At 41.0% G+C, this 23,246-nt stretch overlaps 2 protein-coding genes across 3 annotated transcripts in view; one reads left to right on the plus strand and one right to left on the minus strand.

Annotated features, from left to right (window-relative positions):
* Positions 1 to 20,862, plus strand: part of pknox1.1 (pbx/knotted 1 homeobox 1.1) — a 43,436-nt gene extending 22,574 nt beyond the window's left edge. For both annotated transcript variants that reach the window (XM_080037606.1, XM_080037607.1), the window contains exons 5-11: positions 7,418 to 7,618; positions 7,835 to 7,985; positions 8,086 to 8,183; positions 8,556 to 8,684; positions 8,771 to 8,847; positions 9,241 to 9,407; positions 19,058 to 20,862. In XM_080037606.1, coding sequence (XP_079893732.1) covers positions 7,418 to 7,618; positions 7,835 to 7,985; positions 8,086 to 8,183; positions 8,556 to 8,684; positions 8,771 to 8,847; positions 9,241 to 9,407; positions 19,058 to 19,236 — 1,002 coding nt within the window. In that variant the 3' untranslated portion in view covers positions 19,237 to 20,862. The remainder of the gene's footprint in view (positions 1 to 7,417; positions 7,619 to 7,834; positions 7,986 to 8,085; positions 8,184 to 8,555; positions 8,685 to 8,770; positions 8,848 to 9,240; positions 9,408 to 19,057) is intronic.
* Positions 20,863 to 22,207: 1,345 nt separating this feature from the next.
* tmprss3a (transmembrane serine protease 3a) overlaps positions 22,208 to 23,246 on the minus strand; it is a gene marked incomplete at both ends in the record, with an annotated part of 81,903 nt that continues 80,864 nt past the window's right edge. Inside the window, one exon of the mRNA XM_080037924.1 lies at positions 22,208 to 22,237. Coding sequence (XP_079894050.1) covers positions 22,208 to 22,237 — 30 coding nt within the window. The remainder of the gene's footprint in view (positions 22,238 to 23,246) is intronic.

A 23,246-nucleotide genomic window follows, 5' to 3' on the forward strand; every position in this document is an offset into this window, starting at 1 on the left:
CCACCAGCTCCGTGATGCTGTTATGAATGGGTGGAAGAGGGTTCCAGTTGCAACCTGTGAAGCTCTGGTGAACTACATGCCCAAGAGGGTTAAGGCAGTGCTGGAAAATAATGGTGGCCACACAAAATATTGACACTTTGGGCACAATTTGGGAAAAAAATCTTGGGGGTGTACTCACTTTTGTTGCCAGCAGTTTAGACATTAATGGCTGTGTGTCGAGTTATTTTGAGGGGACAGTAAATTTACACTGTTATACAAGCTGTACACTGACTACTTAACATTGTATCAAAGTGTCATTTATTCAGTGTTGTCCCATGGAAAGATATAATGAAATATTTGAAGAAATGTGAGGGGTGTACTCAGGGCTGTACGCTTATTTTTTAAAGTGGTAGCACTGGTGCTAGCAAGCAAAAAAATTCAGTAGCACAAAAATAGATTTGGTAGCACACAAAGTATGATCGAAAACTTGCATGACCCTAACCCTTGCATTTCGCTCTAATTACCTTTGAGCATGTCATCTTGGTTTTATTTGAGATTCTCAATGAATATGATATCCTAGTGTGCAGTAGTAATTGTAGAAAAATGAATAGGGGTGCACTGATTGCAATTTAGACAAAAGAGTCTAACCTGCCAATGGCAATTTTTTTGCTGATTCAGAATTATTTCCCCCCATAGAACTATAAAAATAATGTCTATACCTATATATTTTTATAAACATATCATTATTATATTAGGCTAATAATAACAAACATTTTTAGAACATTTCATTATTTTAATGAAAACCATACTTTAAAACATTGAACATATAGCCTATTAAATAAATTAGTAAACATATTTATACAATTTAGGCCAAGATAAATAGGTTGTGTCAATCGTTAGGGTGTGTCAATCTTTGTCAGTTACTATCATAGATAGTTACTGCTGTTGACTGCAGGGCTGTGAAGCGCTAACTTCCTGTTCTTACCTGCTTCAAAATAAAAGTCAACTCGCATTTGGCTAGTAACTGACTTTTATTGTGAAGGCGCACAGGAAATGTTTGCACACGCGCTAACTTGACTGCCTTAATGTAAAGAGAGCCGTCTCCTTCCTGTTTTTAACCGTTGGTGAAGTTAGACGCTATAATCTCGCCGCACAAGCACAGATCCCGAGCACACATCTTTCACCAGCCAAAGTGGAGGGTAGACTTAATAACTTACTCGCCTAAGACTACATTCACCCGCATTTGGAGAGTGTTAATGTAGAGCCCTCTAAGCAGTGTTGTGCAGCACTCCTCTGTGTCTCAAACAGACAGCCTCTGCTCATTAGCACTGGTGCGACTGGACTTGTATTCATCATCGCACGTGATCAATTTCAGTAGCAAATGCGATCAAAACTGTCGCACTGTACAGCCCTGGGTGTACTCACTTTTGTGAGATACTGTATATGGTCCCAGCGGCTTTTTGTGAGCACCTGCACCAGGGTAACACATTTCTAGTCAATCGGACTTGGTCGTGGCCTCTCAAACTGCTTTCATTCAGGGCTTAACAGGGCCACCTTGTGGAGGATTCATTGGAAAAATAATAGCACACCCCCTGGAGTGGGGACACACATTATGTAAAATTTTTGCAGTTCTGCATTAGGGGTGTAACGGTACACTAAAGTGACGGTTCGGTACGTACCTCGGTTTTGAAGTCACGGTACAGTACGGTACGGTTCATAGTTAAGGGAGAATGAACAGCTTTAGCTGTCAGTAACTAGCTGACAGTATGTAACATACAAATACAATGCATAGGCCTAACAAATCTAAAAAGAATACTGCTGAAATTATCCAATAAATAAAATACTTATTAAATACTAGTGAAGGTGCAGCATGAACTAAAATTGCTGTGAAATGCTCAGCAGGCTCTGTAAGCTGGTATGTAAAAAAAAGGGTATGTCATCTTTAAGGGTATTGTTGACTTTAAAAAATATATTTATTACTGCAGCTCTCTTAAGCTCTGAAGTGCTCTTATAAATATAACAATTATCAAATAAAAGTGCAACTGCAGCATCAATTAAATGACAGCTTATGTATTTTCAGTATAAAAAAGCAAATACTCTCTGGGTAAGAGAGTAAGAGAAACTACGCACGTTTAACCTAGAACTAAGAAATGCAAGACAGTCTTTCTTCTCTGACATCATCACCAAAAACAGCAACAATGCACATGCCCTGTTTGCTGCTGTTGACAGGCTAACAAACCCTCCTGTGTCAGTAGCGTCTGAGCATCTTTCCACGAGGGCCTGCAATGAATTTGCCTCCTTCTTTACTGAGAAAATTCATAAAATAAGACAAGCTGTCACTGCATCAATACCAGGTTCAAGATATGTTTTATCTCTGTACCCATTTAAAACGAATTCAGATGCCATGACAGAGTTTTTTCTGATAAACAAGAAAAACCTGGATGACATTATACAACACCTGAACTCCTCCTCCTGTTGCCTTGACATTCTGCCCACAGGCTTCTTTAAAACTGTTTTTAGCTGTATGGCCTCAGATGTCCTAGAAATGGTCAATATGTCCCTTCGCACTGGTGTATTCCCACAGGCCCTGAAAACAGCTGTCATCAAGCCACTCCTAAAAAAGAAAAATCTAGATGCATCACTCATGAACAATTATAGGCCGATATCCAACCTACCATTTTTAAGCAAGATCATTGAAAAAGCTGTTCATCAGCTAAATAACTACTTAGCAATGAATAACTGCTTTGATGTCTTTCAGTCAGGTTTTCGACAACACCACAGCACTGAGACTGCTCTGGTTAAGGTCCTCAATGACATCCACTTAAACACAGACAGTGGCAAAAGCTCTGTATTAGTTTTATTGGATCTCAGTGCTGCGTTCGACACAGTTGACCACAGCATATTGCTAGATCGACTTGCAAACTGGGTTGGACTTTCTGGAACTGTGCTAAACTGGTTTGAATCATACTTAAAGGAAAGACTACTATGTGTCAATAGGCAATTTCACATCCGAGCGAACAAATATTACATGCGGGGTCCCCCAAGGTTCCATTCTTGGGCCTCTTCTGTTTAACATATACATGCTACCGCTAGCTCAGATTATGAACAAAAACAAATTGTGCTACCATAATTATGCAGACGACACACAAATTTACATAACCATATCACCAGGAGACTATAGTCCGATTCAAGCACTAAGTAAATGCATTGAACAAATCAATGACTGGATGTGCCAAAACTTTCTTCAATTAAACAGCGACAAAACTGAAGTAATTGTCTTTGGTGCCAGGGATGAACAATCAAAAGTCAGCGCACAGCTTAAATCTGTTATGTTAGAAAGCACACACCAAGCTAGAAATCTTGGAGTAGTGATAGATTCCGACTTGAATTTCAAAAAACACATTAAATCAATTACTAAGTCAGCCTACTACCACCTTAAAAATATATCGAGAATTAAAGGGCTAATATCTCAGCAGGACTTAGAAAAACTTGTCCATGCATTTATTTTTAGTAGACTTGACTACTGTAATAGTGTCTTTGCAGGCCTTCCTAAAAAATCAATCAGACAGCTTCAGCTAATTCAGAACGCTGCTGCTCGAGTCCTCACTAGGACCAAAAAAGTAGATCACATTACCCCAGTTCTTAGGTCTTTACACTGGCTTCCTGTCACTCAAAGAATTGATTTTAAAATATTGATGGTCTACAAAGCCTTAAATGGTTTAGGGCCAAAATACATTACTGATCTGCTGATACGTTATGAGCCGCCCAGAGCCCTTAGGTCGTCTGGGACAGGTCTTTTAAAAGTCCCCAGAGCTAGGACTAAACAGGGAGAGGCGGCATTCAGCGTTTATGCGCCCAATGTCTGGAACGGACTGCCAGACAGGGTTTTTCCTGGCTCAGAATGGGCCTTTGGGGGTCAGTACGCGACCGACTTTTTTTGGGGTCGCGACAGTAAAGGCAAACGGTTTGTGTATTTTAAGAGGGGTGTTGGGTTGGGAGAGGGGAGTTTCTGTCCAGCTCAAGAGCATTTCAGTCAGCCTGTCAATCACTGTGTTACCATGGAGCTCACTGACGCTTATGAAATCACAATAAACAACCTATATATGAAGTCAAAATACTAATAATGACTAGGCCTACCTGTTTAATACTTTAATTGTTTCTAATTGATCTAAACCATGGAAGAAGGTAGGGCTGCTCGATTATGAAAAAATCATAATCATGATTATTTTGAGTAATCACATTGTGTTATCACGATTATTAAAGACAGTTAATCATTGATTTAAGAACATTATGCATTTATTTTACTTTTAACAAGGTTTTTTTCTAATAACACCATGACTTTGGACTTTAAACAAAGGCCTAATTGAACTGAAAACAGGGAGAATAGAAATAGGCTAAATAAGTGAAACATATTTTTAATAATTTAAAAAAATTATGTCAAAATAAAAATAACCAGTTGTAAATGGTGTTGATAGGGCACGTCTTTTGCTAGCATTGAATGTAAGGGCATGATTTATTTATGTCATGGAGCTGGCTGGATAGGCAGTTGCATTGTAGTGTTGACAGTTGTGGTGGCAGGAGTCAAGGAGCTTTAAACTTCCTGTGTTTGTATTCATTGATTGCTTGGTCATAGACCACTATGATTCGACTTAAAGTGAATAAACAAATTGGTCGGGATGTTTAGAGGTGCAGATCAGGTCGTATATCACTTTTCTTTCTCTCTGTGTCTCGGTCGTATGTCACGTTACTCGCGTGTGACAAATCTTGCACATTATTTTAGTTTGTTGTGAGTCTGAAGTGTTTTCAGACAACACAATTAGTTTTACCTTTATTCTCGTCATCTAGAAGTTTTTCAAAACACCCGGCAATGCGCAACATCTCCCTCCTACTCTGGACGAGCCGATAGCTAAACTCAGGTAAGGGAGGGGCCGAGCGGAGCTCACGGCTGAAAGGGTGCGCTGCATTTATAAGCCTGCATGCCCCGGCGAGCGGAACAATGATAGTTTAATAACGATTATCCCCGACCTGATTTCTTTTTTTACAACTGAGATTGCAAGTAATATGACTGGAATGGCACGGAAATGGAAACACATTTGGAGCCGTTTCAAGTAGATTTTTATTTATTTATCTATATATATATAAAAAAAACACTTTGGCGCTGAGGATTTTCCTTTGGGGGGCGCTAAAATTCCTTTGGCGGGCGCCAACATTTTTTGAATGCAGGAAAAACCCTGCCAGAGAGTCTGAGGTCCGCTGAGACTCTCAGCTCTTTTAAATCGGGTCTCAAAACGTTCTTGTTTCCCTTTTAACCTGTAATTTTTTTTTATAATTTTTTTTTTGGTAAAATGTTTTAATTCTTTTATTTAAATGTTGTATTTTTATCCATGTTTTAAATTTGCTCCTTTTTTTTTGTGTATTTGTATTCTTTATTTGATTTTAACCCTGTGAAGCACCTTGAGTGGCCCTGTGCCTGAAATGTGCTCTATAAATAAAATTGCCTTGCCTTGCCTTGGGTTTGCACAGCTTGATTTTCTTCACAGTAACGGTGACCTGGATGGTGCCTTTTCAAATGCGTATGCATGTTCGACGTGTTGGCTCCCTTTATATGTCCATACATACATAGGCGATTGCGGTGAAACAATAACCTGTGTGCCGACATTGTTCCACACGTTTATCACTGTTTTCATAATTCTACTGGAATCCGAAGTTATCCCACAAACGGGATTTGAATGACAGGGGTGCGCCTGTGAGCTCCGGTTTCCTGTTGACTTTCGCCATGCAGTTCGCTCTCTGTTTGATAGCACTGTATAACATCTTTATTTGCACTACTCATAGACTGTAAAAGAAAGGAGGGGTAGCCTATTACAACTGCTAATAGGGATGCAAACGGAACACTTGAGCGGAGAGGTGTGTATCTCCTGCTCTGACCGCAGCTGGGAGGGGCTGCTGCGCAAGTGTGTCAGTGCTCTGGGACGGGGGAGCTTATGGCCTCGTTTGAGATGTCGCCGTCTTGCTAAGACCTGCGCAATTATGACGCTCGTCTTGCTGAGCGCACAGCATTTATGCAGCATTTTTGTTGTGCGCTCAGCAAGACGCGCGTCATAGTTGCGCAGGTCTGAGCAAGACGGCTCCAAGTCGAACGAGGCTTATATGTCCAAGCGGGGGAGGTGCCTCGGAGCCAGCCGCTGCCCGTTTAGAAGTAAAGAGCGATACGTGCTTTAGCGACAGAGTCTCCAAAAGTCACCAATAACACCAGAAAAAGTAGCTAGATTTGTCGCTAGTCGCTTTTTTGAAAAAAAGCTGCCAGAGGGGTCTCCAAAGTCACTAAGTTAGCAACACTGCACCCTCATGCTGTGCTCACCATGGACTCTAAATCGCTGGCTGCTACTGCGCACGTGCGAGCGAGCCGGAGGCTAAATGGTCCGGGGGGAACTCCGACTACAAGTTTTAAGTTCCACACCGCAAAACAAGCCTGTACATTCGCCATATATTAACGCTATGTACGCCACGAACGGACCGCGGTCCACCTCTGTAACACCAAATACGTGCCTGTACCGTCACGGTATGGTACAAATATGTGTATCGTTACACCCCTATTCTGCATACAATGTTGCTAAGAGTTTGAGCTAGAAAAAAGAGGTGATAGAATGAAAATAAGAAAAAGTATGGTTGAGAACAATAATTGCAGGACCTCAAGTATTAGAAACTTAATTAGAAACAGAAATATCCCTGGAGGATTTGCATTTAATTTGGAAAACACAACATTCAACAACAAGTCGCAAGAATTCGGCTAGAAAAACCTGATCTGCATCTTCATCACTGCCCAAATTAAAAGTAAATCATCTCAGTCACGACAACAGTGTTGGAGACAGTGTGGACAAATTAATGCCAATCACTCGCACATTTTTGGAACATTCAAATATTTTGTAGTTGAGTAATACAGTATGTTACATTTTGAAAAAGGTTTTGGGATATGATCTACCTATTGATGTTAAGGTCCTGTATTTATGTACAATAGGAGAGGACGTTATTGATAAAAAGGACTGGTATTTGTGTAAAATATTGTTTATTGCCTGCAAAAAACAATTACAAGAAATTAACACAAGCCTGAGCCGCCAAGCCTTCAACAGTGGAGGGATATAATCAAGGAGATCTTTACAATGGAAAGGATGACTTTTTCTGTTAGATCTTAAGGAGAAATTTTCCTCCAAAAATGGACTGTCTTTATATCGGAAGAATTGGACGCTGCTTCACTGTGAAAGTCTGTGGACAATTAAAGGGCATTTGACGTGGACATGTGGAATCATGTACGCTCAACTGTAGTGCCCCACACTATGTTCCTTGTGTCTGTATTTTGTGTAAACATGTAAAAATATTTTAAATAAAGAGTTAATTTTTTTTTCAAAAATAATAATAAAGCAACTCTCTTGCCCTGTAGATGGTGAAAGCCATCCAGGTGCTGCGGATCCACCTGTTGGAGCTGGAGAAGGTGAGTGACCTGTGTAAGGACTTCTGCAGCCGCTACATTGCCTGCCTCAAGACCAAGATGAACAGCGAGACTCTGCTGAGTGCCGAGCCAGGGAGCCCGTATTCCCCTGTACAAGGCCCAGCCCACGGCTTCTCACCTACCAAGACTCAGGTATGGACTGGAAGCACCACCACTATCGCAATTACCACACATAGTTGGTTGTGTTGTTGCCTTTGACGTGAAAGTGCTATAGACACCGATGATGTTAATGTTTCTGTTAAGTTTCTTTGTCTTAATCTATTTCAGCCCATTTCCTTCCTCTAACCTGCTACTCACTATTAACATGAAAAACATCCATGTGTGACTTCTGTTTTGCATGTTCTGCAGATGCCCAGCTCTATCTCAGGCACTATCAGTCCCCAGGGTCAGATCATGGTGCCGGCATCAGCCCTGCAGCAAGGCAATGTTACAGTGACAGCAGTCAACCCCACCCAGGTGGTGGCAGGGATGTCACCATGGCATACAAGCGCTCCCTCAGGTACTGGACTCAGTCATGTAACATTGGAACACACAGCTTTATTTATCCTCAGCATAATCTATCAAACTGAATATGTGCTATACCTGTCCGTTAACTGTAGGTGGCACAGTATACCAGCCTGTTACAGTGGTCACTCCTCAGGGCCAGGTGGTAACACAGGCCCTTTCTCCTGGTACAATACGTGTTCAAAACAATCAGGTACTACATCTCTCCTTTCACTGTTAGGCTGCTGAATATTCTACATCAGTGGTTCCAAACTTGTGCTGATAATCTTTAACAGTTAATACTTGGTGCTCTGCATCAAAAACGATTGGAAAATGCATTTTGTGATTTTAAATGTTGTACTGTGTTGTATTAATTGACGAGATGTTAGTTTTGATTTGTTACAAATAAGCTTCAGAGTGCTTGGTGCTTGCAGTAAATCTAAAGATTAAAATGTACATGGTCAGAGTGGGAAAGGGTTTGAATTTGAACACAACAGTTTGGTGTTGGTGACAAACAAAAATACATTGATAAAGCCATATACTGTATATTTGAGCCGTCTAGGTTAAGCCATATTTCTGTGCTCAGCTCCAGCTGCAGTTTCACCAGGACCTGAGCCTCTTTAGTCACGAAGAGAACTCACCCAAGAACAAGCGTGGTGTTCTGCCTAAACTTGCCACCAACGTCATGCGCTCGTGGCTCTTCCAGCACATCGGGGTGAGTCTGAGCGCATCACATCTTTGCCTAACGCTTCAAGCTTTCAAAAATACACTGAAGCATTTCTTCTGTCTTCTCTTCTGTAGCACCCGTATCCAACAGAGGATGAAAAAAAACAGATTGCCACTCAGACAAACCTGACACTTCTGCAGGTCAACAACTGGTGAGTTTTTGTTGTCATGTCATTCCCCTTTTCACTGTGAAAGCCAATTAGCTCAGTCAGCCACAGAGCTGTTTGTTAGGATAACCCATCAGACTCAGACAGTCTTGTCCATATATCTGCACTCAGAAGTAAAAACTGTACATATGTACAGGCTGAACAGGTTTCTTTCTAGAGCGACACATTTGTAAGACCAGGACCACAGCCTCAATAATATTAGATCAATAACTCACTATTTTTCCAACTAAGTTGCTAACTGCATCTTTGAATGAGAGAATTGCTGGTTGATTAGAATGAATTTTAGGTGGAGATGATTAATTCACAACCTGTCTGCAAGCGCATCTTGTAGTCAGTATATCAACAGATACCCTTACCACAGTTATCTTGTGTCTTCAGGTTTATCAATGCACGGAGGCGGATCCTGCAGCCAATGTTGGATGCCAGCTCCTCTGATGCACCAAAAGCCAAGAAGAAGACGCCTCAGAACCGGCCACTGCAGCGCTTCTGGCCTGACTCCATCGCTACAGGAGGAGGCACTCACCAGCAAGTTACCATGCCAGACGGTACCTTTTCTTTTCAAGTTAAAACAAACTATACATGTAATATTCCTATACAGTGTGTCTTCCCCCCCCCCACTTCCTTATGTGTGGCTGTAGTATATGTTCTGATTAGTGGAGATGAAGTGCGGGTTAAAGATCTCCTATTATACTACTTTTCTGGTCTTAATTTCTCATTAATGACTCGATAGGACCAAATCTTATATCACGATATAGGTAATTTTATATCACGATATGGATATATATCAAGATATAGTATTTTTCCTTAAAATTCAATGGATTACAATAACCGTACTGAACTTTAATCACGTAAGATTATTTTCATCTTTTGCTTGGAACTTAAATTTCCATACAAAAGAGAAACTGGTGCAGAATACCACACCAGTCTGGCTTTAGTCAGTCAGTGCAAAATAAAAATGACAGCATCAACCAAAGAGCCTACATTTTCCAATTGATAGTAGCCTATATCAAAATAATGAAAGACTTGAATTTTACTGCAGTATTTGCTCATCTTCATTTAAAAAAGCTGTCAAAATTAACTAATGAGCAAATGCCTGGTAATACTTTAACTCCAGCTTCAACACAAATAATATTTTCAAGTTTGACATGTTTTAAAGTTACATAAAACCAGCCTTGCTGGCTGTCTCCAACAATAACAGCACGGGGGTGAAGCCCCGAGTAGGCTAAAGATGTCATTATTAGCCAGCTAGCTCACGAGAGCTAACCCATGTAGTTTGCGGCTTAAAACAAGCCAACTCTGCGTCACGGCAACAGCACGCTGAAGCAGCAAGCAAGTTTCCTTTGCCCGATGACATTTTTGACCGTTAAAACCAGCTGCTCTGCCACCGTGACACGGAGTTGGTTTGTTAACTTTAGTGACGGCGCACCAAAGCTAGACCATGAGCTAGACAGCTAGAGCAACAGATGAGGCTTCTTCTGTTGCGGGTAGAGAAGCTGTATTGCAGCCCAGAACTCTGCAGCAGAGCCCCCGTGTGGCGCGGCGGTGTAACTGCAGTGTAATTATAGGGACTCGGAGGGACAGCTGCCTCCCGCTCCATATATGCTCCCGCCACATCAACTTTGTATCTCCGCGATATAAACGGCATGGCCAAATCTCTCCCAGTAGACACTTTAATATCGTCCACGATATGATATCGTCATATCGCCCAGCCCTAATGACTCCTATAGAGCAACCTGACACAAATCACAGCACAAAAAAACTATGTAGATTTTCGGGAAACTCTTCCTCTCATCTAGACGTTTTCAGCATTCTCTGTCAACACTAGGCTTTGTCCTTCTCCGCCCCCTCGCCCCCCTCCTGCCAACCCCACTCCGTTGTGATTGGTTACCTTCCGGAACACTTTCAACGGCGCACGGGCAGATTTGAGCAGGCAGGTGGGGGCATGGCCGCAGCGTGCCTGAGCACGTTGCAGCATTATCATACATGGAAAATCCAGATTGATCTACGTAGATAAATCCCGGAAATTTGAACAAGTGAATCGCGACCGGCTGTCCTAGTGTTAAGCGCTCTGCACAGCCAACCTAGACGGTCAGCAGGGAATACGTCTAAATGCATGTAAGTCATTATTTGACACTTTAGTATGGTTAAATATGACTATAAATCATTATAACGTTTATAGGTCATAAAAAAGAATAAGTGCTCTTTAAGGAATACATTCAAACCTATTGAAAAGCTGTACCAGAATGACATCAATCTCTAATCCACTTTGTTTATTGTTCAAATGGGACCAGAATGTACGTTTATTGGACATGTTTTTAAAAAGCCATATAATGACCTAATTCATATTGTACTACTATACTATATGAGTCGTTTCGATCAGTGGTTTTGTCGAAGCCCAGCTTTGGTGGGTGTCTCAATACTGCCTTGGTACCGTCATTTGAAGCGGGCAATACAGACGAAAGTGTGCCTCCTACTAGGGAACTAACAATACATCAATATGGATCAAAAACACTGCCTGGACAAAAAACTAAATGAAACACTAATATGTTGTTTGGCCATCTTTTAGCTTTAACCCTCTGAACCAGGCCCCCAGGATGCTGCCTTCTCCGAGCAGCCAGCATGGACTAGTGGCCAACCCATTGGTACTGCATGCTGTGAATGGGAGCTTATTTTCATGGTAGCCCTAAGGCAGATTTCCCCGTCCACACCAATACAAGCGGCGAACAAGATTGTGTCGCCGCAAAATTTTTCTGGATATCAATCATAGGCTCAAACTTATCTTGAGACCATATACTATTAAAACTGAAGTTTTTTCATTTCAAAACGCCACATAAAGCATTTTATTAGTCCAACGGCTTTTAACGGCTTTCAGTTTGTTTTCGAGGGAGGAGGGGGGAGCGGCACGTCATACACTTGGGCGTGCCAGGGTTTTCATGAAAGCAATATGGCAGCTTCCTTGTTGCTTCTCTGCGCCTGAGCAGCTTTCATAGGAATGAATGGGCGCCATTTTTCAATACGGTGTCCATTTCTTTATATGTCCATGCTCTGAACCCGGAGCCCGCAGTACTGCGTTCTGGTCACGCAGCATTGCGTTACTTGACGCAGCATAGAAACTAGAGCGGGGCCAACTTCGCCGGTGTGTGTCGAAAGTACTGGCTTAAAGCTATATGCCAGTCTTTGTTTCATTTAAATTGACCCAGTATAACCAGAGATATAATGGTTTGAAGTTGATATATATCTATTTTATTTTGCGGGCTCAAAAGTATGAGAATTCGATGGTCGCGGCCATTATTTTGTCATTTTACGATCAGAAAATGATGCCGGAAACTAGTTCCTACTCAACAGGCTGCATTTACCAGGGAGGGGAGGAGGAGGGGCAGGGGTTGGCAGAGTGATACGAAGCTACACCAAAAGAGACGAAGAAGAAGAGTGACAGGGGGCGGGAGCTGTGGGAGAGTCTCTCTATGCGAGAGAGAGACGAGGCTGCTAGCTAACAAAATTGACAGACGCGGAGGAAGATTGAGAGGTACTGAGAGGTTTGAAGATAGACTACTGAGAATGTTTTAGTCATATTGAAGAAAACTTTGAACGTGAGTCAAGCTATCAGCTTGTTCTTTGACATGAAGGAAGAGGACAGTTCATCCTCAGAGTCAAAGTATGACTATGTAGGCTTCATAAAGCCATTGTTGTCTGACTGAAGCACTGAGTACACACACAGCAGCCAGCCTTCATAACGTGTAGCCTACAGACACAGTAGCCTAATAATATGTTCTTTACATATTAGGGATGGGCATTTTAAGAAATTTCATTGATCGATCATCGGGAAAATTAACGAGCAATTATCGAGCAATCGTTATCTTTTTACATATTAAAAAAATGCCAACAGAACATCCAAAATACAGCGTTTTACCATAGACTGTATACAAGAGGTTTTTACCCAATTACATCTTTATTCCAAGATCTTCTAGGCAAACAACAATCTACTAAGAAAAGGCAACTGGTAATAATAAATTGTGGCGCTGGTGATAGCCCGAGGCTATGAGCCAATGCTACGATACCTTGAAACACATATGCGCCTCCTAAGATGCTGGCAAAGACTGCATAAGGGCACGGCACGTTTCTCTGGGTGTTAAAGGACCTAACGTTACTTCATCTAATAAACAATATGTGCAAATTAGTTCCCTGATGAAGGCGAAGTAGGAAAGCATAGACGCTAAAGTTAGCAGCTAATGCTAGCGGCGCTAACGTCACACGTTAAACAGGGTCGGATGTAGGCTTCAATGTACAAGTGGTACATAATTCAGTTTGTTTAAGTGTTTTACTTATACAAGGTTTCACAATGCTTAATGCACCTAGTTATTTTCGGTTCTAAAGCTGTCCCATGGACCTGTCAGATGCCAAACATCCCCTTGACTTCTTCCTGTTTACGGCAGCTTGCAGGCTGCTGCCTGAGCCTGTTCTGTTGTCTCCTACTACTAGTTAAGTATCTCCCCCTGCTGGTCGGATGTTTAATTGCTGCCCATACAGTCTTTGGTGCTGCCACATAGTGAAATTCATTGCTGTGCTGCCGGACTCACACTGTGCAACACAACAGCTATATGATCGAAAACAATTTCACGTGATCGACAATATTCTTAACGAGCAATGATCGAGCAATCGATTAATTATGCCCATCCCTATTACATATACATGTCATATATGTATCCATATACTGTATGTTTTATTATATAGGTCTACCTAGGCCTAGCTTTTTTTAATAAAAAGGCATATATGAAAAAAATATGTTTTTTTTTTTTTCCTTTTTTTTTGTGGTTTGGGTCCATAATGTTCAAATATTATGTCAAATTGAAAAAAAAAACTGGCAGGTAATGTAGGTGAAGTTTTACTGAAACAAAATATACCAAACACAGCAAGCTTAAAATTTTTGTATGTGCCCACTGTGTTATGATTGACAGAACTTTGAGGAATTTGGGGAAAACGCCTATGTATTCACCTGCTATTTGTTCATAAAATTTGTATGAAGGTTGATGCCACCTCAATCAAACTTTTAAATTACCATAAAAACATTCCATGTATTTATTTTCAGCTTTCAAAAAAATTCAATAGGAATGTTTGCGTTACCCATGGTAGCAATAATATATTTTTTAATCCGTTTTTACATTTATCATGTGGTTTTTGGTCCAATATGATAATTTATCATGTCAAAATTAAATAAATAACTATCGGGTCATATAGGTTAGGGTGTTCTGAACAAAAAGATACCAAACTTTGGCATGATAAACATTTCTTACTGTAGTTTAGTAAGGATTGATCAAAAGTATGCAAAACGGCCAAAATAGCCCTAGGGTTCAGAGGGTTAATTACAGCACACATTTGATGTGGCATCATTTGGATAAGCTTTATTTGGCACATAAGGTTGCTGAACCTAGACCTGTCTAACTGAAGCAACCCCAGATCCTACTGTACACTGCCACACAGGCTTGTACAGTAGGCACTAGGCATGATGGGAGCATCACTTCATCCACCTCTCTTCTTACCCTGATGCACCCATCACTCTGGAACAGGGTCAATCTGGTCTCATCAGACCACACAACCTTTTTCCATTGTTCCAAAGTCCAATCTTTATGCTCCCTGGCAAATATAAGCATTTTGCTCAGATTAACCTCTCTTACCGCTTTCCTACGGACGCAGAATCGGGGCTGGTTCAGAGCTGGTGCTCAGTTTGAACCAGTTCTTTGGTTTCTCACCACTAGAGAGCCGGTTACCGGCCTGAAAACTGGTTCCAGAGCTACTCCAGTTTAGAGCTGGTCTGGAACTGTGAACCGCTTATGTCAGGGCCAAGGGAGAGATTATCCTGACCAACTAGACCAGGGGTATTCAACTAAAATTCTAATAGGTCCAGTTAGAGAAAATGTCCTCAAGCAAAGGTCCGGAACATCATAATGTCTAACTTGCGTTAAGATTCAGTGTGATTATATAGTGAAGTAGCCTATTAGTTGTATCAACGTCTGCATGTAATCAACAACTGACTGTCAGATCAATATAGAAAGAACAATTCAAAAACATTTCGACAATATTTATTCTCACTTTTAAACAATTATACAGATATATAATACTGAAGATATGTATTATTTAGGGAGGTTCAACTGAAAATAATCTCTTCATAGAAAAGAAGGGCTGTATTTAAAAATAAAATGGTGAAAATAAATGTAATAATAATCTTAAAATAAAGATAAAATAAATAATTTGTTTTTGAAAAATAAAATAAAATATAGCAGCAACTTGAGTGTCCCCTTTTTCTTTGTGAATGTTTTAACAGTTTCAACCAATTTCAAAAAATATATATCTCAACACTATTACAATTGAACAGTTTTAGCTTCTCTGTCTTTCCCTCTTTTATCCCACTCCCCGACTTTCTGTTGTTCAGTGAGAAAACTGAGCTCTAGCTTGTCCTGCCAGGAGTTTAAATCTGGGCTGGAAGGATGTCAGGGCCATTCGCATGCACATGTGCAGGTGCTCATTGGTGAGCCTGGAACGATATTTACTTTTAATTATGCTCACTGCAGAGAATGCTGCCTCGCAGCTGTATGTGGAGCCAAAGATGGTCAATGTGTACTGGGCTACTTTCCTCAGACCTGGGAAAGCTGTCTCAGGGACCATTTGGAGCCAGAAAGTGGCGGGGTCAGTTATTCCAAACTGCTCTTTCAGCGCCACATCTGCTTGAAGATCAATCAGTTGCATCTGGAGAGGCCCAGCATTTGCCCACTTGAAGTGCTGTGTGACCTCCTTTGAGAAACCACTGACATCAGTGATTAGAAATGGGTTCTGAATGAACAAGGTGAGCTGCTGTCCAAAGTGGAAGCTGTCAAAACGTTTGCGGAAGTTTACAATCAGCTTATCGACAAAGTCACCAAAAGAAGACACATCTCTCTGTCCCTGAACCTGTTCCTGCACTGCTGGGAAGTGTGCACAGTCTCCCTGCAGGTCTACCTTGAACACCTCAAGTTTCCTCTGGAAGGAGCGGACAGCTGTCATCAGTTCACAAATTGTATTGTCCTTGCCCTGTAGCTTCAAATTAAGTTCATTGAGGTGTGAAGTGATGTCAGCTAAAAAGGCCACGTTATCCATCCTTTTCTCATCTTTTAAAAAGAGAGAAAACTCTTTTGCCCTCTGACTTGGCAGCTCTTCCAAGAAAGCTGCTACTTCCCTTCTGATGGACCAAAAGCGCTCTAACACCTTGCCCTTGCTAAGCCATCTCACATTGTTGTGCAGCAACAGATCATCAGCGTTTGCATCAACTTCTCTAAGGAATTCCCTGAGCATGTGATGCTGATAGGAAGAGGATGCCCTGAGAAAATTGATCATCTTCATCATAGTGTTCAATACTTCAGCATGCTCATCAGACAGGTTGGAGCACAGGACAGATTGATGTATGATACAGTGATAAGAGATGAGCTCAGGATTATCCTCTTTCATTCTTGCCACAGCTCCTTTCTCTCTCCCTATCATGGCAGGGGCTCCATCTGTGGTGATTGAAACCACTTGTTTTGGCTCTATTCCTCGCTTTGTTAATAACTCCTTAGTCTCGCAAAGCCAGACCAAACTACAGCAAGTAGTATGGTCTGGAAGCACTCCGTTTAGAGCCGTCTATTCGGGGGGAAACTGGGCTGGCCTGTTTTTATTTCTTTAAACCAATCACAATCATCTACGGCGGGGCTAACCCCGGGAAGCAGCCAACGGAGGCGTAGCGTTGTTTGCCGACGCCAGCGCTTAATAGACGCTGGCGGAAGTGGTCAAGCCAGACTAATAACTCCTTAATGGCCAGGTAGATGTCCTCTCCTCTTGTACTGGTCTTAAGGGGAGTTACACCTAACACATCTTCACAGAACTCTTTTTTTGTCTTGGTTGAAGAACCTAACATAAATTAACAGCTGAGCATTGTCAGACACATCAGTGGACTCATCCACAGCTAAGCCTACACATGGTGCCTTATGAATGGCTTCATCCAGCTGGGCTAGCACATCCTGGGTTAACATTTCGCTTTTCTTTGTGGCTGATGATGCTGACATGGGTATTTGTTTTATTTTGTCGCAAAGCTCTTCTTTCTGTTTCCCCTCAAATAAGGTTTCTGCTACCGCACTCATGCACTCCTTGACAACCCCTCCATCAGTAAATGGCTTTTTGTGTTGCCCCAAAATCCAAGTGAATTCATTAGCACGTTGTTGGGCAGTGAATGAATGGGTCAGGATCTGGGTGGATTTTTCATATTGGGCTCTGAGACTGCTTATTTTCTGTGACCTCAGTTCAGATTTGGATGGGTATGTTTGGTCAAACACTTTGTGCTTTGTCTCATAGTGGCGTTTCACGTTGCCACTTTTAATGAGTGCCACGGTCTCTGAGCATATGAGACAGACTGGTTTTGTGTTTCCAGTTGGAAGAATGAACATGAATGAGTCTGTCCATTCTGGGTTGAAAGCTCTGTTTTCGCTGTCCACTTTTCTCTTCTTAGAGAGCGCCATTTTTAGTTATTTTTCTGTCTCGCTGTATTTCTCACTCTTCTCTGCCTTCTCCCGCTGTCTTATCGGCCTTCTCCCGCTGTCTCTCACTCTCCTCCCGCTGTCTTTCACACCCCTCTACCGCTGTATTACTCACTCTCCTCTCGCTGTCTCTCACTCTCCTCTCGCTGTCACTACCCCTCTCCCGCTGTATTTCTCACTCTTATCTGACTTAATTCGCTGTAATTCTCGTAATTATCGCACTTCTCTCTGTCATGTCTCGCATGATCGCTCACTGTCTCTTTTTCTGTGATGAGCCGGGAATGCACAGATTCGATTGGCTGAGTAGCTAAAGGCGGGATGGCTTAACTCGAATGCAATTGGTCAGTGGATTTCCTGATTCGCTAAACCAGTACCGTAAAGTCTAGAAAAGCTGCGCCGGTCAAAATAGAAGCGCCCCGTCAAAATTTAAAATACTTAAATAATGTATTGACTACAGGTCCGGGTCCGTACAGGACGCCGTCTGGGTCTGGACCCGGACCGCGGTCCGCCTGTTAGTGACCCCCGAACTAGACCAACTAAAACCTCATGCCCGCCATATTTAAAAACACAGCTACTACGAGTCCGCCCCAGAGCTCCACAGTGGCTCTTTATTGGTTAGCAGTTTAAAACACTGCTGCGTGCTGCTACGTTTGGTGTGCGCAGCTACTGTTCCTGGGTCAGACACAACGTTAGAGTGACTGTAGTGCAGAGCGGGTGGGATGTATGGGGCGGATCATTCTACACTTTCATTAATTGCGTTAAAAAATGAATGCATTCATTTCAGAAATTAATCACCCTGCGTTAACGTGTTCATTTTGACAGCCCTACTGTAAACCCTAGAGATGGTTGTGCGTGAAAATCCCAGTAGATCAGCAGTTTCTGAAATACTCAGACCAGCCCGTCTGGCACCATCAACCATGCCACATTCAAAGTCACTTAAACCCCCTTTCTTCCCCATTCTGTTGCTCGATTTGAACTTCAAGTTGTCCTGTCCAGGTCTACATGCCTAAATGCAGTGAGTTGCTGCCATGGCTCATTAGTTATGTGTTAACAAGAAATTGAGTGTACCTATTAAAGTGGCCGTTGAATGTATTTTATATGTTGTGAAATGAGCAGTCAGATATATATATTTTTTTTCCATAATGTAATGATAATAATTGAACTTTCATATATTTTAGATTCATATATATATATATATATCATTGTCATCAATATCTCACTTTTCAGGTAAATCCTGCTGTAACAACATGCCATCAATGAAAGCACCACGGTTTCATTATTTTCAGTTTATTGGATTCTTTCACATTCAGAAGTTCGTGATCTGACACACCTCCATAAAGGCATTGTACTCCAGAAAGTCTTAGTAATTGTAATGTATTGAGTCCTGGTGAAATGTGTGTAAAACACATGTGAATAATTCCACATGGCAGACTCTATCTATTTTAAACAAAGGATCTTAAAAGCTAATTCTTAAACCTGCTTGCTATAGCTTTGTAAGTCTAACTGAAATGGAATCACCTGTTTGCTGTCTGCTTCAGCATACATACAACAATCAGCCATAACATTATGTACAGATCTCAAACCAATGGACCCTCTGTGGGGGTCCCATCCACGGATAAAGTGTTTGTTGTAAAGGTAATAACTGAATGAATCCTCAGGTACGATGGTGACCATGAACATGGAGGGTCTGCAGAGCCTGTCGTCAGACGGAGCCACGCTGGCTGTCCAGCAGGTGATGCTCGGGGGCCATAGTGAAGACGAGTCGGGGGACAGTGGAGACGAGGATGATGAAGACATGGTCGGGCTGGGCCTGGACAACAGCGACTCATTGCAGTAGAGGACACACTCTGCTCTACACGTACACAAGACGTGTTCTCAAACCCACGGTGAATCATAGATTCATAGACACACACATTAGGTTTACATAAAGCACAAAACTACAGGACGGGAACGGTCCTGCACTCTTCCAATCCTTCACCCTGCTGAATGGCAGTTTATGCTGTGTGAGTACATCAGGAGTTTCATTTCAGAAACCCCTTTTTAATTATTTAGTTGATGTATGCGAGTGCACTTTTTTTTGTATATTTAAGCTAAAAAAATATTAAATCAAACGGAAGAAGAAAAAAAAGTGTTAAAAAACACCTGCAGCAAGTTTGTATGCTCCGTTAATAAATGTTGACTCATGATTTTTTTTTTATCTTGGCCCCTGTTACCTGTCCCCAGTTGAACTTTACTTTTGGATGCCAACACTTTAACTGTAAGGGTTTGTCTTATCTACCTTTTGCATGCTTGTGTTTTGAGTAGATGTGCGCAATCTTATAACTCCATGGCTCTGCAGGCCTAGCAGAGGGATTGGGGGGAGGAGGAGGAGAGATGCTTATTTTTATATACAAACATATGGAATTAGTGTTTTTTTTGTTTTGTTTTTTATGTTTTTCTCCTGCTTTGTAAGGAATATTTATGTACAGATTCATAATTAAAGCTAGTGACCCTGTTTTCCAGGGTTCTTTGAAGTTTTCTAAAAAACAGAAAAAAGAAATTGAATGCTGATGAAAATGACTATTTAAATTGGTTTCAAACTTCTCATACTAACAAGGCCTTACCTGTGTTCTTTTCTAAAGAGTTGTTGCCAAGATGCAGAAAAAGAAAGTTTGACCCTTAGTGAAATTGATCAAAGACACTAAACTGCAGAACATTTGCGTGGTTCTGTAAAGCATTGTTTATAACTTAACTGGGATGTTGCAGTACACAGTGATCTGATGAGATATCATACAGTTATGTGACTGCAGTGATAATTTTTTTTAAATACAGCTCCAGTTTTACCCTCATTGTGTATACCATACATAATGTCTTTTTAAGAGTTTTACAGTAGTAGCGTAGGTGTGACTTTCTCAAATGCACAATCCAGAACACTATGCTAATCACACAATCACAAGGGTCTGAGGTGGAAACCCCTGGAAGGGAAGTATCTGTGCTGATACCAACTCCTCCAACAATGAGAAGCAGTGGACTTTTTGCACGCATTTAACTTTTATTTATGTACACAAACATGCTACTGCATTAAAAAATAGCAGTAAGAAGGTTGGACATTTCTTGCTTAACGGACTGGGAGTACGCCCTGCAGCCTCTGTTGGTTCCCCTGCCACTACATTTACATGTAGTGAAACATTTAAATTCTTTATCAATATGTTTATTACAGCACAAATTGGGGTGCCTCATGTTTGAATATGTGTAATGTTGTGTGTACTGTAAAACAGTTGTCTGTTAGTTTCAGTAATCTGATTTCTATCCCTCTTGTAAAGTTGAGACTTGAAAGGTTAAATTCATGTAGCCTGGAGGGTGTAGGGCCTCTGGGGAGGGGCTCTCGGTTCCTTTTTTGAGTCTGTCTTGCTTTTTATGAAGCGTATCTTGTCTGTTTTGCCTTAGAGCTTTCTATTTTGGAATAAACGATGCCTAACTCTGAGCTGTGCACTGTCTCTTCTCTCTACTCCACCTATGCATACAAACAGGGTTCTTTATAAGGATCAAAGCCTGCGCCATACTGTTGTGATTAGAGATCGACCGATTGTCGGCCGGGCCGATTATCGGCGCCGATATTCAGCATTTTGACGCATATCGGCATCGGCCTTTTTTTTAATTTTTTTTTTATATATCCCTTTTTTTATTTTTTTTAAGAGATAGATTAAAGCTCCCATATTATACACTTTTCGGTACTATTATACGCCATATTATATGGTCTTAGTGGTCCCTAATACGTTTTTCTTTAATTGTTTGCTGAAAAAAACTTTCAGATAATTTATTGTACTATGCTGAAGTTCAGCTAATCTCACAATGGCCTATTTTTTAAAAAGAGCTGCAGCTCCCCTCGTAAATATACAATCTTTGAGCTGCCCCCGCCCCCTGTCCGGAAGCAAAGCCAGATACGCCTCGCCCTCTGTCTGTCAGGGCCGTGGACCAATAAGAAATAGGGGTGTGGGCTGCACAGTGGAAGCTTCTGGCTTTCCAGTTTGTGAGGTCAGAAAAGGGGAAAATTCTGACTGGAGTATATTGGGGGGGAGGGGTGGGGGTTTCAGAAAGGGGGAGAGTGAGAACAGGAGAGATTGTTATTTTCTTTAATATTTTGGCAGTCTCTAGGCACACAGTGGACCCATGGATATGTTAGAACACATTTAAAAAGTGCATTTAGCATAATATGTGACCTTTAAGATTGAGAACTTTAATAATCTTCAGTGGTGGAGACAGAACGAAGGGCGCTTCAAGCTACTTGCAAGAAAGTTTATTTGTGCACCACCCTCATCAGTCCCAAGTGAGCGCGTCTTCAGTGAAGTCTCGGCAATTTACGAGAGCAAAAGAAGCCGTCTCACTGGAGAGCACGCTGAACAACTCTGCTTTTTCCACCACAATCTGGTGCTGCTCAATTGGGATTACTAATCGGTTTTAGACTCGCATTTCTGTGCAAATTTAATTTAACTCTGTTTTACTTTATAAAACTTCAGGGAACTATTTATTTATTTAAACTGTTGTGTTTATTAAACATATGCTTAAAGGCATTTAAATAAAATTAAGTGTTGGAGTTTGTATTATTCAAAATTGACACCAATATTTTCTCTTTTTCTGCAAATTAATATCGGCTCCAAATATCGGTTATCGGCCCCCTTGACTACCGATACTCGATATCGGTATCGGCCCTGAAAAAACCATATCGGTCTATCCCTAGTTGTGATACAGTTTATCGCTTTTGGTATTTGGGTTCTTTTGTCAGATGTGGAAACATCCAAACTCTATCCCTTGAGAAGTCACACGGTGGTTCAGTTGTCTGTTCTCAGAGCCTCTTCTCTCTGAAAGACGGCAAAGAAATGGAACATTTCAACACAAGTGACACAAACCTGAATGATCTATGTCTATAGTAACATACAGGTGCATCTCATATTAGAATTTCATGTATAAGTACATTTTTCCTGTAATTTAATTTAAAAGGTGAAAGTTCAATAAATTCTAGATTCATTAGACACAAACTGAAATATTACATTTTTATTTTTTATTTTTTTTATTGTGGGGATTCCGGTTTATAGCTCATGAAAATCAAAAATCCAGCATCTCAAAATATTAGAATATTCCATATGGACAATCAAAAAAACGATTTATAATACACAAATGTTGACCTTCTGAAAATAATATTCATTAATCCACTCAATACTTGGTCTAGGATCTTATTTAGCATGGATTATTGCATTAATGCCCTGCTGAGGTGTTATGAAGCCCAGGTTTGATAATGGCCTTCAGCTCGTCTGTATTGTTGGGTCTGGTGTGTCTCATCTGCCTCTTGACATTACTCCATAGATTATCTATGGGGTTCAGGTCAGGAGAGTTGTCTGGCCAATCAAACACAGTTATACCATGGTCAGCCAACCAGTTGAAAAGGAGCCCAGACCAAGTATGGAGTGGATGACTGAACATACTTTTCAAAAGGTCGACATTTCTGTATTATAAATCCTATTTTTTTTTTAATTGTCCATTTGGAATATTCTAATATTTTGAGATGCTGGATTTTTGATTTTCATGAGCTGTAAACTGTAATCAGCCAAATTAAACAAAAAAAGGCCTGCCATATTTCAGAATATATAGAAGTTTCACTTTTTGAATTAAATTACAGGAAAAAATTAACTTTTCCATGATATTCTAATAATAAGAGATGCACTTGTAGTTGTCGCTTATAAGATTTTTTTGTCTTTAAATCTATATATATTATAGGGCCAAGCATGCTTTTAAGGATTATTTTGAAAGTTGGGACTTTTTGAAATACATCAAATGCATATGGTATCTCAGATATTTCCATAAAAGGTTTGG

This window comes from Ammodytes marinus (genome assembly GCF_949987685.1).
Source record: "Ammodytes marinus genome assembly, chromosome: 12".
Classification (NCBI taxonomy): domain Eukaryota; kingdom Metazoa; phylum Chordata; class Actinopteri; order Uranoscopiformes; family Ammodytidae; genus Ammodytes; species Ammodytes marinus.